Raw genomic sequence first — 14,534 nt, forward strand, 5'->3', positions numbered from 1 at the left:
AATTTGATGAATCCTCTTTTCAATAACATGTGGAGAGTAGCAGTGTCTGCCTTTAGTGATTGTTTCAAAATTAGTCACTACCACAAGGTCTTAGAGGGCTAGATATCCAGGAAATTACTTAATTAAAAACTTCAGTTTTCTCTAGGACTCTGTTGAGGAATTGTTTTGGGTAACTAATATATAATAAAAGTCTAGCATTTTGTAATTTTCACAAAGAAATTTTTATGAGGGTATTTTAATAGATCAAACATCTTACTAATAGAATCTCAATAACACATTTGAATTCTAAGAATTTAGACATGTATTCAGAGTATGCTTTGCTCACTTCCTAAGCCTTTCCCCGCATTCATGGTTATCTATAAATGCATCAAAAAAAAAGAGGGCTTCATACCTACCAGAAAGGTATTCTATACCAAGTGTGAATGTGTGTGTGTGTGTGTGTGTGTGTATGTATTGAACAGTCATAGGCAGTATGAAGCAAAAAAACAAAAAACAAAACTATTTTTTTTTTTGCATCCCAAGAAATTTAGAACTATGTTAGATAAAAAGTTGTCCTTATTGCCTAAATTTCCAGGGATCTGTAAGACTCTAATTAGGTTCATGATTCCTGAAGAAAAACTATGAAACACTGGGGACAAGGAAAAATAAGGGGAAAGGAGTAAATATATAATATCCTAAGAAGCTGGAAGCATTGTATAAATTCCCCCAAATAATTCCCAAGTTTCTTCTTTATAACATGCCCTTGTTATCTGGGGTCTCAGTAAATTCAGTGTATGTGACAAAGATTGAAGGCAGTCTAAACAACTCAGAGGATCTGAGCCAAACTTAAACTTCTCATATTTGGAAATTAGCATAAAATATCTTCTTAGATCATGTCTTCTATCTTTTCATATCTCAAAAATATCCAATTGTTTGCTTCCTTTTTTGGAGCTATCAAAAATCGACAGTAAAATTTCACCAAGCCTCTTTTTATTTTTTTATTTTTTTTTTTATTTTTTTTTTCAACGTTTATTTATTTTTGGGACAGAGAGAGGCAGAGCATGAACGGGGGAGGGGCAGAGAGAGAGGGAGACACAGAATCGGAAACAGGCTCCAGGCTCTGAGCCATCAGCCCAGAGCCCGACGCGGGGCTCGAACTCACGGACCGCGAGATGGTGACCTGGCTGAAGTCGGACGCTTAACCGACTGCGCCACCCAGGCGCCCCACCAAGCCTCTTTTTAAATGAAGAAAAAAAAACCATCAAAAATATATATCAAGGGGCACCTGGGTGGCTCAGTCAGTTAAGCATCCAACTCTTGATTTCAGCTCAGGCCATGATCCCAGGGTTGTGGGACTGAGCCCCGCGTCTGGCTCCACGCTCAGTGCGGAGCCTGCTTAAGATTCTCTCTCTCCGGCTGCCCCTCTCCCCCACCCGTGCCCTCTCTCTCTCTTTCTCTCTAAAATAAAAAAATAATACGTGCTCAAATTATGGGTACAGATTTGAGACAAATATCCATCCTAATGATCTTTCAAAGTTCAGCTTAAATACGACCTCCTCCTCGAAGCGCCCCCCCCACCGAGATCATACCAGCAAGAAGCAACAGAATCTTCTTCTGACTTCTTTACAATACTGTTTTTAATCATCTTTATAACATTTGAAAAGAATTGCCTTATGTTGTGGTTATTCAATATCAGTCTCACCTCCATCACTAAATAGTTACTACGCTGACTTCACAAACATTTATTAAACAGGAACTGTGTGAGGTGCTAAGCATACAAAGATTAAAATGACAGTTCTTTACCCTGTGGCATTTATAGCACTGAGAGCAAAGAAGGTGTCAAATACATATACTCTCTCATAGGTCTTAGCCAACTTCTCAAAGGAATCCACACTACATAAGATCCAGCATATCTTCACACTGTATCCCAAGCACATAGTCAGGGCTCATTAAATATTTGTTGAGTGAATTAATGATTCCATCTGCAGCATGCTCCAGCATAAACCACCTCACAAGGAAAGTTACATGGACTTGATGCATGATGTAGACACATTTTCAATTTTATGATTAAACTTTTTTGTAAATAGCCTCATAATTTAATTTATTCCTATTCAGGGTTGGATTTCTGTGGGTGTGTGTTAGTATAAACTATAAAATAGCCATTGTTAACTAATGAGTGATTTGAATTTTAAGAGAGCTAATCATCCATTTCAAAGATTCTTAAGAAAAATATTTCAATCATACCTACACAAAAAGAAATCCTTCACAAACTATCGCCTATAGAAGCTGACTCAGGAAATAAAAGTTTCATTGTGACTACTAAGATTATGAACATGAACAAGTCGGCCATGCTAAAGTGCTTACTTCTTACATGTATAAACAGACTTCTAAAATAAAACGAACTATTTATTTACTGTATAAGTTAAATCAATCATTCATAACTGCTCAGCATTACTGGCCAAACATTTTCCCTAATACATTTTAAAATACCAATAATAGCTAGGAACAAGTTGGGTTTACAGTAAACATAAGACCATCTATTTCAGTAGCATGCAGTTTCCTCGTCTGTAGTTTTCTTGCAGACCATGACCAGTACAATGCTTTATTTATGCTTTTTAAGATAAATACTGTCGACTAACAGTAATAAGAAACTGAAGACTCTTTCAAAACATCACTTTCACTTTGGCTAGCTTTCCCAACTGTATCAGTAATAGATGTTTAATTACAGAAACATATATAGAACCTGGGAAACATAGGAGATACAAAAATGAAAATGGAAATCACCTATCCATTCACCATGTGGTGCCATAACTGCTAATATGCTGTTCTATTTTCTGTCACTATTTCCCATGTATGTTGTTTTGTATTTTTCAAGTAGAATTATGGTTTTCTAAGGCATATATTGAAAACTTTCCAGTCTAAATCTGCATGGGAGTGGAAAGATAACCACAAAAAAAAAAAAAAAAGGCATCAATACATTTGAAAAGCAGAGTTTTATCCATTGAATGAATGAATGAATGAATGATCATTAAAGTTACACTTCTCATTATAATCTGATGATCGGTTACCAAGATCCGGTGTTAAAAAAAAAAAAGGAGTAAAATTCATTCTGTTACTATGCCATAAATTTGTCATAGATGTCCACTGTTACTTCTTCTTCTATATTTGTATATGAAGACACACCCTCTGCCTGGAATTTCAGTTTTAAATTATGAGTCTATAGTATTCTGTCTATATTCTGTAAGTTACCCTTGTACCATCTGTACAAGAACAGTTCCAAGGGGACAAAGTGATTATGAAATGTGTTACCTATGCAAAAAATAAAATAAAATAAAATAAAATAAAATAAAATAAGCTTCTGTTAAACCTAGAAAAAGATCAAGCAGTTGCCTGTGAGTTTCAGTCTATCAGAGCCAAGCCAGGCATTTGAGGAGGGATGGTTGTTTACCTGACCGAGCTATCCACAAGAGAGGGTCTAAAAGCTAAAAGAGAAGTCATTTATGGAATGACTTCTAAGTTTAAGAAACAGTCCACTTTAGCTTAAAATAGACTTTATGTTCACCACTTGAGAAACTGTCTTTGTACCTGAGCAGATTTCAAGTTCCATAACATGACACTACTAACCCTTAGATTTTCCAAAACAGCTAAGTTTTCAAGATTATACTGTCTTCTTCCTCTCCACTGAACATGCATGCAAATATTCAATGGATTTTTAGATGTTTTTTATCAAAATAGCATATGCCTCAACCAAAACAAAGCTAAGTTTATACAGCTAGTTACAGCAGGAAATACTGGCTGTTAACTTGGAAGGGTTCTGTTGGAAAGACTAAAGATAATCTGCAAATTATACTAAAATAGAAGTTGACTATAACCATGCCTTGCTTCATCTACTTGACTCTTTCTTCACTGATCAGTCCTAGTAAGGGAAAGAATCTTAAAACTGTAATAAGAGTAGCATAATTCAATGACAGAAGAAAAGATAGTAATAAACCAAATCTGCAAATATTTAAATACCAAAAACATTAAACAGAGAAAAAGATCAGGAAGGGAAAGTCAAGGGACTATAATTGGGAACAATAAAAGGTATGCATTTATAGTTTTATTCATCCGAGGAATTAAGGTAGAATTATAAACTGTGTGACATGCCATCACCCTACCTAACGTCCATCATTGAACATGGAAACAAAGGTACTGAAAAGTTCACTGAATTGGCCAAAAATCAAGCAGCAAGTAAAGATAAGGGCCCCAGTTTTTTGTCACTCTGGTTAAGAGATTATTATGATACTGTGTAGTCACGGCATCAATGAGTGTCATCTGATAGTTTGCTGAGACTTTAACTAGTGGGTGTTGACTCTTGGTAGATCCTGTGAAGAAACCTCAAGCCAAAAGCAGCAATCACTTATACATATATAGACACACACACACACACACACACACACACACACACACACTCATATGCACATGTGTCATTTACTAACCTTTCAACCATATGGAGAATAGACAATGAAGGAGTTAAATACCTTTTTACTGATTCTATCCCACCCACCCTGGAAGTCCTGCTATGCTCATTCCCACTGGATGGTACCTAATCACTGGTCAAGGTGATATTGACCTTGATATCATATTCAAGGTGATATCATATTCAGAAATATGAAGTGTCAGATGTGGCAATAACCAGGGAAGTGAGGCTCAGGATACAGAAAATAGAAAAGGGAAGAAGGAACTATTACCACTGCATTTAAAATTGTACAGCAGGTCCCAAAATTCCCTCCCTTCCTTTAAAAAAAAAAAAACTATAACCCTAAAATGTACCATTAGCCAGAAATTTGTTTGTTTAAAATATATTCACCATCTTCATTCTACAGGATTTAAAGCAGTTTTCCTTAAATCAATATAAGTGTTTCTTAAATAGATGTTTAGATGAAAAATTAAGTTACAAAATACAAACTGGCCCCTTTTGCACCTACACAAGCTGGGAGAAAAATACCTCAGTCAGCAACAATTTGGGATTCAGAAACATCAGGTACGTACTGGTTAAAGGATAACTGGAGAAAAAAGAAGAAATGCAAATCTTTGCAACTGGGGCATTCTAATTTCTCACACTGAGAAATCAAACTTGGAAGCTCAGTCACAGAGCCTAAGAAAATTCCTCCCACATTTCCAGTAGGAAGTATCTCTAAGAGGAGCCTGCTAAACTCTTCGAGAATGAAACTGATCGGTTTTTTAACAGAAAAATTCATTACCTTATTGCAAAACTTCCCCAAAGCAAAATGATAATAATGCATATCCTCCAAAACTTCCTTACACACTAAATGTTCAAATCAGACAAAATTTGTTTGCAGATGACTATCTTTACCAAGAATTACCTTGAAATGCTTATCCACTAAATTCTCATTAACTACTCTCTTAAGCTGAATTTGAAAAGCCATCATGCTATCAAAAGTGTCAAATGGATAAAGAGCTAAAACAGAAATCAGAAACTTTAAGCCAAATTTTTAGCTCCACAGGTTAGAGAAAAAGAATATCCAATCAAAGCACCAAGCTTCACCAAGGGCAGCTTTTCTGAAGATCCTTCCTCACCTCAGAATCGAGCTACACAGAGGTCTTGTCATATTAACCTCAACAAGACTCAATTTGTTAACAGAAAAATAATACTACACATGTTCTGTAGAAGCAACTTTCAAAACACCAGCAAGAAATTTGGATACAAATAAATATTTTCACAAACACACACTACATTAAAGGTCGAGAGCTTTCTTTTTCTCAAGGCTTAAAGATTATGATATGTCGCCAAAGAAACACACACTCGGCTGGGAATCTGGAGACAGGGTTACAGTTCCAGCTTTTGGCATTAATATCCTCTGTTTCTTAGGTAAGTCACCTCATTTCTCTTCCCCTGAGTTCCCTGATCTCTATAATGAGCAGGACAGAGTCCACAACTGCTGAAGCAGCAGCTTCCTGATTTACCACCTATAACTCTTTATGTGTATAGATACATAAACACATACCTTTGCTGAATGAGACACTACAAACACATGGCCTTTTGTTTGTCTAGGCTTTATACTCTATTCCTAGTCCTTTTTTTTTTTTTATCATTTTGTCTACCAGTGTTAACTAGTGTTCACAGGAACCAAGGTAGTGCTAATTACAATAGCTGACACATAAGTGCTTACTATGTGCCAGGTACTGTGCTAAGCACTTTACATATATTAACTCACTTCTTCCTCACCAAAGCCCTGTGAGGTAGAAACCATCATTCTTCCCAACTTTAGACATGAGGAAACTGAGATACAGAGCAATTTTGTAACTTGCCCATCCCACAGTCATAAGATTCACACATGGAGAAGGCAGGATTTGACCCTAAGCATTTTGGCCCTGGAGCCGTTCCTGCTTACCCACCACCCAGAGAGTGAGTCTATGGTGGGGAAAGGTGAAGTGCAACAGAGTTCATCTGCAAAATGGTGCTGGGGGCACAAAAATGTCCTTGTACTGTGAATTCTGTCAGGAACAAATGGTAGCTCATGAGTTACAAGCCCAACATACACACTGGCCACTGACATTTTTTCTTACCCATTTCAGTTTCACGATTAACATTGACCTTAAAGGGAATCAATTATATCTACCTCCCTTCCTTCACCTACAGGGGAGATGCACAATTAACACAAACTGTGTAAGTACTGGTGACTTCCACGACCTCGGTCGAGTAGGCACCCACTCCGTTATAATATGGCTCACAGTCACGGTCCAAGGACACTGCATGTTAAGTCATGTGCCCTAAAACCTAACAGTGACCGGCCAGGAGTGGAAACACCAGTTCTGCAGCCTGAAATCCTAAAGAGTGGGCAGTCTGAATACTGAGACCGCAAGGTAATAAAAATTAAAAAAAAAAAAAAATGCGTGCGCATGAAAACACATTGCCGCGTGCATATTTAAACTGCTAACTGGTATTCACAATCAGGACAGAGAGAAAATACTAGTCATCAAGGAAGTCCTATTTAACCAACTAGCACATGTTATGTTTATATAGCTATTTCCCCCATTCATAAGTCAGCTCGAATCTCAAGAGCCCTGCACTTGGCTGAGTTCCAGGATAAGTTCAGGATTTCAGTGGGCCAAGGCCCGGGACAGGGGAAAAGCAGGTCTGCGTTCTAGAACCAGGAGGCCCTCAGAGACGTCTAAGGGTCACAGAGCTGCAGTCATCATCCCTGGGCTACCCCTGACGGCAAGTCCCGGTTTGGCAAAGCCGAAAGGAAATTACTTCAGAGAAGACGAGACGGTGAGCAACCCCCGCAGGGGCAAAGCCACACTTTGGCTCACCACGTCGCCTGAGTTTCATGTCCAAGGCCACGGACTTTTATCGACTGCCCTGAGAGACAGGGGTTTGGGGGTGGTCGCTCGCCAAGACCGGGAGAGGTGCAGTATTGTTCTACCTTTTCGGGAAAACAAACACATTTAACGAAAACAACCCTTGGAGAAGCTAGCGAAGACTTCTTCGCAGGGCCTGTCTCGGGGCTTTTGAATCACTTCCTCCTTTTTTGATGCGTCTCTGAGCTTGAGATTACGAAGTTGCTGAGAAAGTCTTGCCTCTCCGGGCAGCTTCCTGCGAGCGAGCCGAGCGCCCGGCGCTGTCCGCGGGAGCACAGACCCAGCCGCGCGGCCCGGCCACCCCCCGGGCGGGAGCAGGGGGACGCGGCGGCGCGAGCAGGGGCGGGGATGGTTCAGGAGAGAGAGCGCGGGCGCTGCGCAGCCCGCGTCCCCGGCTTACCCCAGGGTGCTGATGAAGCCGTTGACTGAGCCCTCCGCGTACAGGGACACGATGTCCCCTATGTAGAGGAAGCTGGACATTTTATCAGACATGCTGCTTCATGCTCCAAAGTAGACGTCCCTCCTCTTCCCTGCGCCCTCGCCGCCCTCTCCGGGGAGCCGCCGCGGCAGAGGCGGAACGGAGCGCACAGCTGCAGCGCCGACAGCGGCAGCGAAGGGCACGGCCTGAGTGACCGAGTGTCGTGGCTCAGCCCTGCCCCCGCGCCGGGGAAGCCGGCCCGGAGCGAAGCCGCTGCGGCGGACGCCCCGCGACGTGCGCAGCCCTGGGGGTCGGAGGGGCCCGAGAGCCGCAGCCGCCGCTTCCCCGGCAGGTTTCCTGTTCCTTTCAGAACTTTTCTCTCCAACACCTCTGCTCCTCCTCCCGCCTCCTCCGCTCCCCCGCTCCGGGTCCCCTCCTCGTTCTGCGCCCCACCGCGGCGGTCCCCGCCGCCCTGCAGGAGCCGGTGGTAGCAGAGCCCCTCGGTCCCCTTGGGGGAATTTTTGGACCAGGTGGCGATGCCCATTGGGCTGAGGGGAGGAGAGGAGCCCGGGGAAAGGAGGTGGAAGGCCAATCAGCGAGCTGCGGCCGGAGGCGGAGCTGGAACGGGGCGGGGCGACTCTGGGGAGGCCGGGCCACCCGGGAAGCGGCGCGCTGTGGTGAGCCTCTGGCGCTAGAGGGGCGGCGGGGGCCCTCAGAGCGAGGAAAAGCGAGGTTTATAGCCGCCCTGGAGCTTATGGGCCTGGGGTGCGACAGTCCCCTCCCGGGAAAGTGCATGATGGTGGGGCCAAGACGTTTTCCCTGGGCTTTTAAGGGAGCAGGGAGGGTGAGAATTGGCCTGACCGGCGCGGGGGTCGCGCGCGGTGGAGTGAGCCTGCTAAACGCCAGGAGATGAAAAGGTGGAGCCGGGGTCGGGTCGGTGGGGTGGGGGAGGGTAATTTGCCGACGTAGGGAGAAGAAGGTGAAGTGGGGGGGTGGAGGGTGTGTAATAGAAATAGAAAATAAGTACATAATAAAGAAAATAAGGAGAGGAAAGAGAAGGAGAAGGAAGGAAGCAGGGAAGGAGGAAAGGGAAGGATGGAGGGAGGGAAGGGAGGCTCTGTCTCTATTTGGAGTATGTAGTTTGGGTTTTTGTCTCAGGTATACGCAGTTAGTGAAACCTGACCTGTCAGCTGATGTCCAGGTGGGTGCGAACTTCAATGGACGTAAACATCACTTGAGGAGCCAGCAGTTTTTGTGGCCAACCTGTGGAGGTGAACCTTCTCTTAAGTCTCCAAGCCACGCCTCCTGCACTTCCTTAACCCCAACCCAAGGTTTAACCTTCCACCTCGGGAGCCCACCGTCACCATCTCCCAGACGACGTCTGCTGACCCTTAAAGCTCCAGCGGTGACAAATGAAAGTGGTGCCAGGACGCCTTTCCACTCCTCTGTTGTGTTTGTACCCCTCATCATATCATTTTAGAAGCCTTTTGCTCTATTTTTCTGGGAGACCTGGAGAAGGCAAACTCGTTTAGGACACTAGCAACCCAATCAAAGAATTGCGACCCGAGGAATCTTCACAGAGCCGGGTTTACAGAAAGGCAGAGGAGCTCAGGACATGCAGAGTGGTGTATTTCAAACTGTGCAACTGACCAAAGCTTAAATTATAGATCAGAGATGTCTTACAATTCATAGATGGTTTTGGTTGAGACTTACGGTCATACAATGGAATATGAAAGAAAAATAAGCTTAATGTTCAAATATGTGTGTTTAGAAAGCCTGCAGGAAAGAAGACAATAGAGTGTTAGACCCAGAATCCAGGAAATGCTAGCACAAGGCCTGTAAGTGTTGAGATAAACTGGACCCAGTCATTGTCCTACCATGCAGCTGACAGATCTCTTTACGTCTGCGTTCTCCTTTGGAAAAGGGTACTTAGCAACTTAGAAATGCCTCCTATATGATAGAAATCCTCCTCTGTCTACACAAATGATGTTACTGTTTGGGGCCTCCAAGGCATTAAACATGAACTATTAAAAGAAACAGAGGTTTCTGTTTATCCAGGGGATTTGTATATGACAACCTATCTATCACTCTCTATGTTGCACAGCCCTCTGTCATACATTTAATGGATGTTCAATTATTGGTCAAAGTCACAAATGTTTTTCCTTGGATTTTGGAACCTTCAAACACTCCTAGTGCAAATGTAAAATGGCACAACACTTTGAAAAACAGTTTAGGACTTCCTCAAAAAGTTGAACACAGAGTTTCTATTTAACCCAACATTTCCATCTCTAAGTATATATCCAAGAGAAATGAAAACTTATATGTACACAAAACCTTTACCCAAATACTCATAGTGGTTTTATTCATAAAACCCCAAAGAGGAAATTTCCCAAATGACCGTCAACCGATGAGTAGATAAACACAAGGGAACATTATTTGGCCATGAAAAGGAATGAAGTAGTGATTCATGCTACAACATAAATGAACCTTAAGAAGATTTTGCTAAGTGAAAAAAACCAGACATTGGGATCATATATTATTCTTTTTATACAAAATGTCCAGAGTACACAAATCTGTGGAGATAAAAAGTAGGTTAGTGGTTACCTAGGGCTTGGAGTAGGTAAGTAAAGGGCACAGGATTTCTTTTTGGGGAGATGAAAATGTTCTAAAATAGATTGTGGTGATGGTTGCACAACTCTATGACTATTAAAACCTATTGAATTGTGCACTTTAAATGGGTGAGTTGTGGTATATGAATTATATCTCAATAAAGCTGTTACAAAAGTCAGTGGAAAAAAATGTCGCAGGTTGGGGGGAACAGAGAGGAAAACCAGATAAGTTTAAAAGAGACTCACTGAAAAATCATTCTTCACACTTACACTTGTGTTCAGTGTTTCTTTTCTTTAACTTGACCTTGTCCTCTTGGTCCCACCGGACACCTACTTTGGGCAAGGGTATCCTCATATCTAACTGCCCGGACTGGAAAAAAGGTGTCAGCGTATGACTAAAAAGAATTCAGTGAAACCCCAGGTAGGGTAAAACACATTACTTAATTCCTTACTACCATCTGACTAACTATGCAAAGTAAAAAATGTCCAGCTTCAAATAGAAATCACCTTTTTCTTTTCTTTTTTTTTAAAGTAAACTCTACCCCCAATGTGGGACTGGAACTCCCCACCAGAGATCAGGAGTTGCATGCTGTACTGACTGAGCCAGCGAGGCACCCGTAGAAATCACCTTTTTCATCAAATGGCTTCACCAACCTCTTTAGAATCCAGGTACCAAGTCGTATTCCTTTCTCTACCTCTTTCTTCCTCTTCCATTATCTCAAATACATTTTCTTTTTATCTTGCCCCCATGCTTGCTCACCATCCTCATGGCAAGCCAGCACTCTCTCTTTACAAAGTTGATCTGATCAAAACTTTTCACACTTACAATGACACCCCATTGTCTACATAAAGATTTTCAAAGACCCTAACCCTACTGGAGTGAATATTAGATGTCATGAACATCAGTCCATGTAAATGGATCTCCTGTGCTGAGAATACGAGACACTTCACCATGTACTAGCATTCTGGGTAGTGTATGATCTGGTCTCCTTTGTTTCTACTCTTCCACTCCTGATGTCCTCATGGAAAGCTAGATTCCCCACATACAAGCTGACACTTTCAGTTCCATGTCTTTGAGTGTGATGTTCCCCTCTGTCAGAAATTCCTCTTCCTCCTTCCCTTCTCCCAGCTCTGCCTGTTCAAGCTCTACCTCCCCAGTGAAACTTCCCAGATACTGCCAAGGTCAAGTTCTTGCTCTTCATGAATTCCCATAGCCAGGCCACCCTGCCCATAACATTTGTGGGCCTCAGGGGCAAGAGTAATTGGAGACCCTTGCAACATAGTCTAAATATTAAAAGTTGCAATTTAAGGTAATAAACTGTTACAGGTGGTACAGGGAGAATTGGCCCACATTTCCAAGTCTTCCCACCGATAGTCCCTACAGGTAGTCATTCCTTGGCCACTCCTTGGGCCACCCCGGCACACCCCAGATGTGCAGTCTACACTTGGGAAGATCGATAAGGGCTGGGATGTCAGATACCCAGAACATATTCTAAAAGTGGGAGGAATCTCAGGCTGCTGGTGGGCATGTCTCTTTGGTCCAGAATAGGGCCTTCTAGAACTCAGAGCTCAGGGCAGGAGTCTAAGGTCATATCCTTTTTAAGGTACCATTCAACACTTTCCACCTTGCCTTCTTGTTATTTCCATACACTTGAGCCTTACCAAACTAGAAGCATCTTGAGAATGAGATCAGTGTCTAATTCATGCTTTAGCCTTTATGGGGCTTAGCAGTCCTCATTTAGAGCTTCAATAAATAGTAGATACATAAATGTAGCAATAAATAATTGATGTGGAATTTTTGTAATGCTTAAGTATTTTTATTACCCCTGATAGGATCAATAGTAGATGTCACAAACATCAATTCAGCCAAATGGCATTCAAAGAGTCTCCTGTGCTAAGACTGTGAATCACTTTAGCAAAGGCCCAGTCAACACTGCCCTAAAAAATCTATAGGAGAGGTCATAAAGAGAGCATAGTATAATATTTAAAATGTTTACTCCCAGAAGATTGATTGTATTAAAAAATAAGTGTCCAGTATAATGTTCTTCCATCAGAGATCTTTTCAGGGTGATTTATATTCACTCTTCACTTGGATATCCTCAGTTCAAGACTAGAAGTGAAAGGGATTATTATCCGTGATCCATCAACTGAGTCTTTCATGAATAGCTTTCTTCATTCCCCTGTCTTGTACTAAATATAATTATTTTTAATTTTTTTAAATGTTTATTTATTTTTGAGAGGGATTGAGAGAGAAAGAGAGAGAGAGAGGCAGGGGCAGAGAGAGATGGAGACACAGAATCTGAAGCAGGCTCTAGGCTCAGAGCTGTCAGCAAAGAGCTCCATGCAGGGCTCAAACTCACAGATTCCGAGGTCATGACCTGAGCCAAAGTTGGACACTTAACCTACTGAGCCACTCAGGCACCCCTAAATATAATTTTTAATATGTAACCGCTTATTGAGCAGTCGCCTCAATGAGGTACAAATAAAATATTGGTTTTTAAATAACTCCCTTGCAGCAATCAAATCTATATGTTCTATTCCTTAATGATATTTCAAGGACAGTCCTTGGATTTAGTTATTTTCAGTTATTAAACATTACACACATACCCCACTCCAGATCAGTTTAAAATGTTGGTCTCATCTCTTCCAGACTTCCTTAGATAAATGAGGCAGCCATTAATTCCTTTACTCCTGTCCGTGCATTGGAGCTTCTTCCCTGTTGGGATAGGGAAGCAGGATCAGGATGAAATGGGCAAACATATCATTCTGACCTGGGTGCGTGATCTCAGATCCTCTTGACTATTGTTTGTCTGGTCAACACTGACTGGTTGCACTTAGGTAGATGTCAAATGTTAGCTCTCTGTTGGGCACATGAGTGATGTTTTTAGTAGCTCTGAAGGATTTCTGCAGTGCACACTTCTTTGAAGTGGGAGTGCTGTCCCTGGCCTGACTTCTTGCAAACCCCCTTAGCTCCATCACTGACAGTATACCCAAAGGTATACCCAAAGGTCTCCAAAGGGAGACCACACTCTTGGGTGGAATTCTAGCAAGTGTGGCCTCCTTTTGACCAGGGGAGATTCAGGCAGGGTCTGCCTTATGGTTGTACGAGCTGTGCTGTAGCACGTTGTCCACTACTTAGAAGGGTCCCATGCTTGGTTTGATGTTTTGCTGGCACCATCTTGAAATTCTTATTTTTGAACAAGAGGTTCCACATTTTCTTTGGCACTGGGCCCTGCCAGCCCCAGACTCAGGCAGGCATCCTTACTGCACCAGAGTGGCCATATAAGATGCTCCACTGTCCCCCCCCCCATCCCATCAATTTTTCCATTTCTCTCCAATCCCCTTTCCTTTTTCAGACAGATCAACAAGTCTGACATACCAAGTACCAAGCTGCCTCCAATTAGGAGATTCAAGGTCAGAGCTCCTTGTCTCATGAGTACTACCACTCCTTACAGGTTCCCTTCCAAAATATCCTCCACGGAGACAAGAAAAAAGCTCTATGACCCCTCACTACCTCACTAAGCTGAAAATGGGCAACTCTTCCAGCTCACCATAATTTTCTATGGAGAAAATTATATTTTCTATGGAGAATCTTTTTCTATGGAGAATTTATGGATTTGTTCTCTAACAAATATAAATTAGGCATTTATACTTCCTGCTGGGAAATTTGGGGCTAAAAAATGCTTGTGTACTTGAGATCTCCAGATATAAGCTGGAAAACGATAGTGGATGGTATTGGGGAGAATATAGAAAGAGAATCTCATAACTATCCTCACCCACTGTTGTGAGCTAGATCCTGCGGTCACCATCCAAATATCCATCACCTTTCTCCCATGTCCAACAGCCTGAATTAACACCACACCCCAATTCCAAACATGGTTCCTGAGTAGTCTAAACCAGTGTTTCTCAAACTTTAGCGTGTATAACCATCCGGAGAGTTAAAACACAGATCCCTGGGCCTCATCCCCAGAGATTCTGATTTAGCAGGTCTGGGGTGGAGCTTACTAGCATTTCTGAAAGGGGAACTGTGTGTGGCCACAGGTAGGAGGCAAGGTTGAAACAAGCATTCACTAATGGGAGGCCTTGCTGAGAAAATGTCTTATTTTTCTTTCTTTTTTTTTTTTCAATGTTTATTTATTTTTGAGAGAGAGAGGAAGTGAGCT

At 42.1% G+C, this 14,534-nt stretch overlaps 1 protein-coding gene and 1 long non-coding RNA gene across 6 annotated transcripts in view; one reads left to right on the plus strand and one right to left on the minus strand.

Moving 5' to 3' along the window:
* ITPR2 (inositol 1,4,5-trisphosphate receptor type 2) overlaps positions 1-8,287 on the minus strand; it is a 500,503-nt gene extending 492,216 nt beyond the window's left edge. For all 5 annotated transcript variants that reach the window (XM_047065390.1, XM_047065392.1, XM_047065391.1 and 2 more), the window contains exon 1: positions 7,745-8,287. In XM_047065390.1, the coding sequence (XP_046921346.1) occupies positions 7,745-7,836 (92 nt within the window). In that variant the 5' untranslated portion in view covers positions 7,837-8,287. The remainder of the gene's footprint in view (positions 1-7,744) is intronic.
* Positions 8,288-10,915: 2,628 nt separating this feature from the next.
* The window catches only part of LOC124502664 (uncharacterized), a 50,142-nt gene continuing 46,523 nt past the window's right edge, over positions 10,916-14,534 (plus strand). The window contains exon 1 of the long non-coding RNA XR_006959970.1: positions 10,916-11,040. This is a non-coding gene — a long non-coding RNA (uncharacterized LOC124502664). The remainder of the gene's footprint in view (positions 11,041-14,534) is intronic.

The sequence above is a fragment of the Lynx rufus genome, unplaced genomic scaffold, assembly GCF_022079265.1.
Source record: "Lynx rufus isolate CCGP_SWC_20201006 ecotype Redwood Valley unplaced genomic scaffold, mLynRuf1.p SCAF_7, whole genome shotgun sequence".
NCBI classification, from domain to species: Eukaryota; Metazoa; Chordata; class Mammalia; order Carnivora; family Felidae; genus Lynx; species Lynx rufus.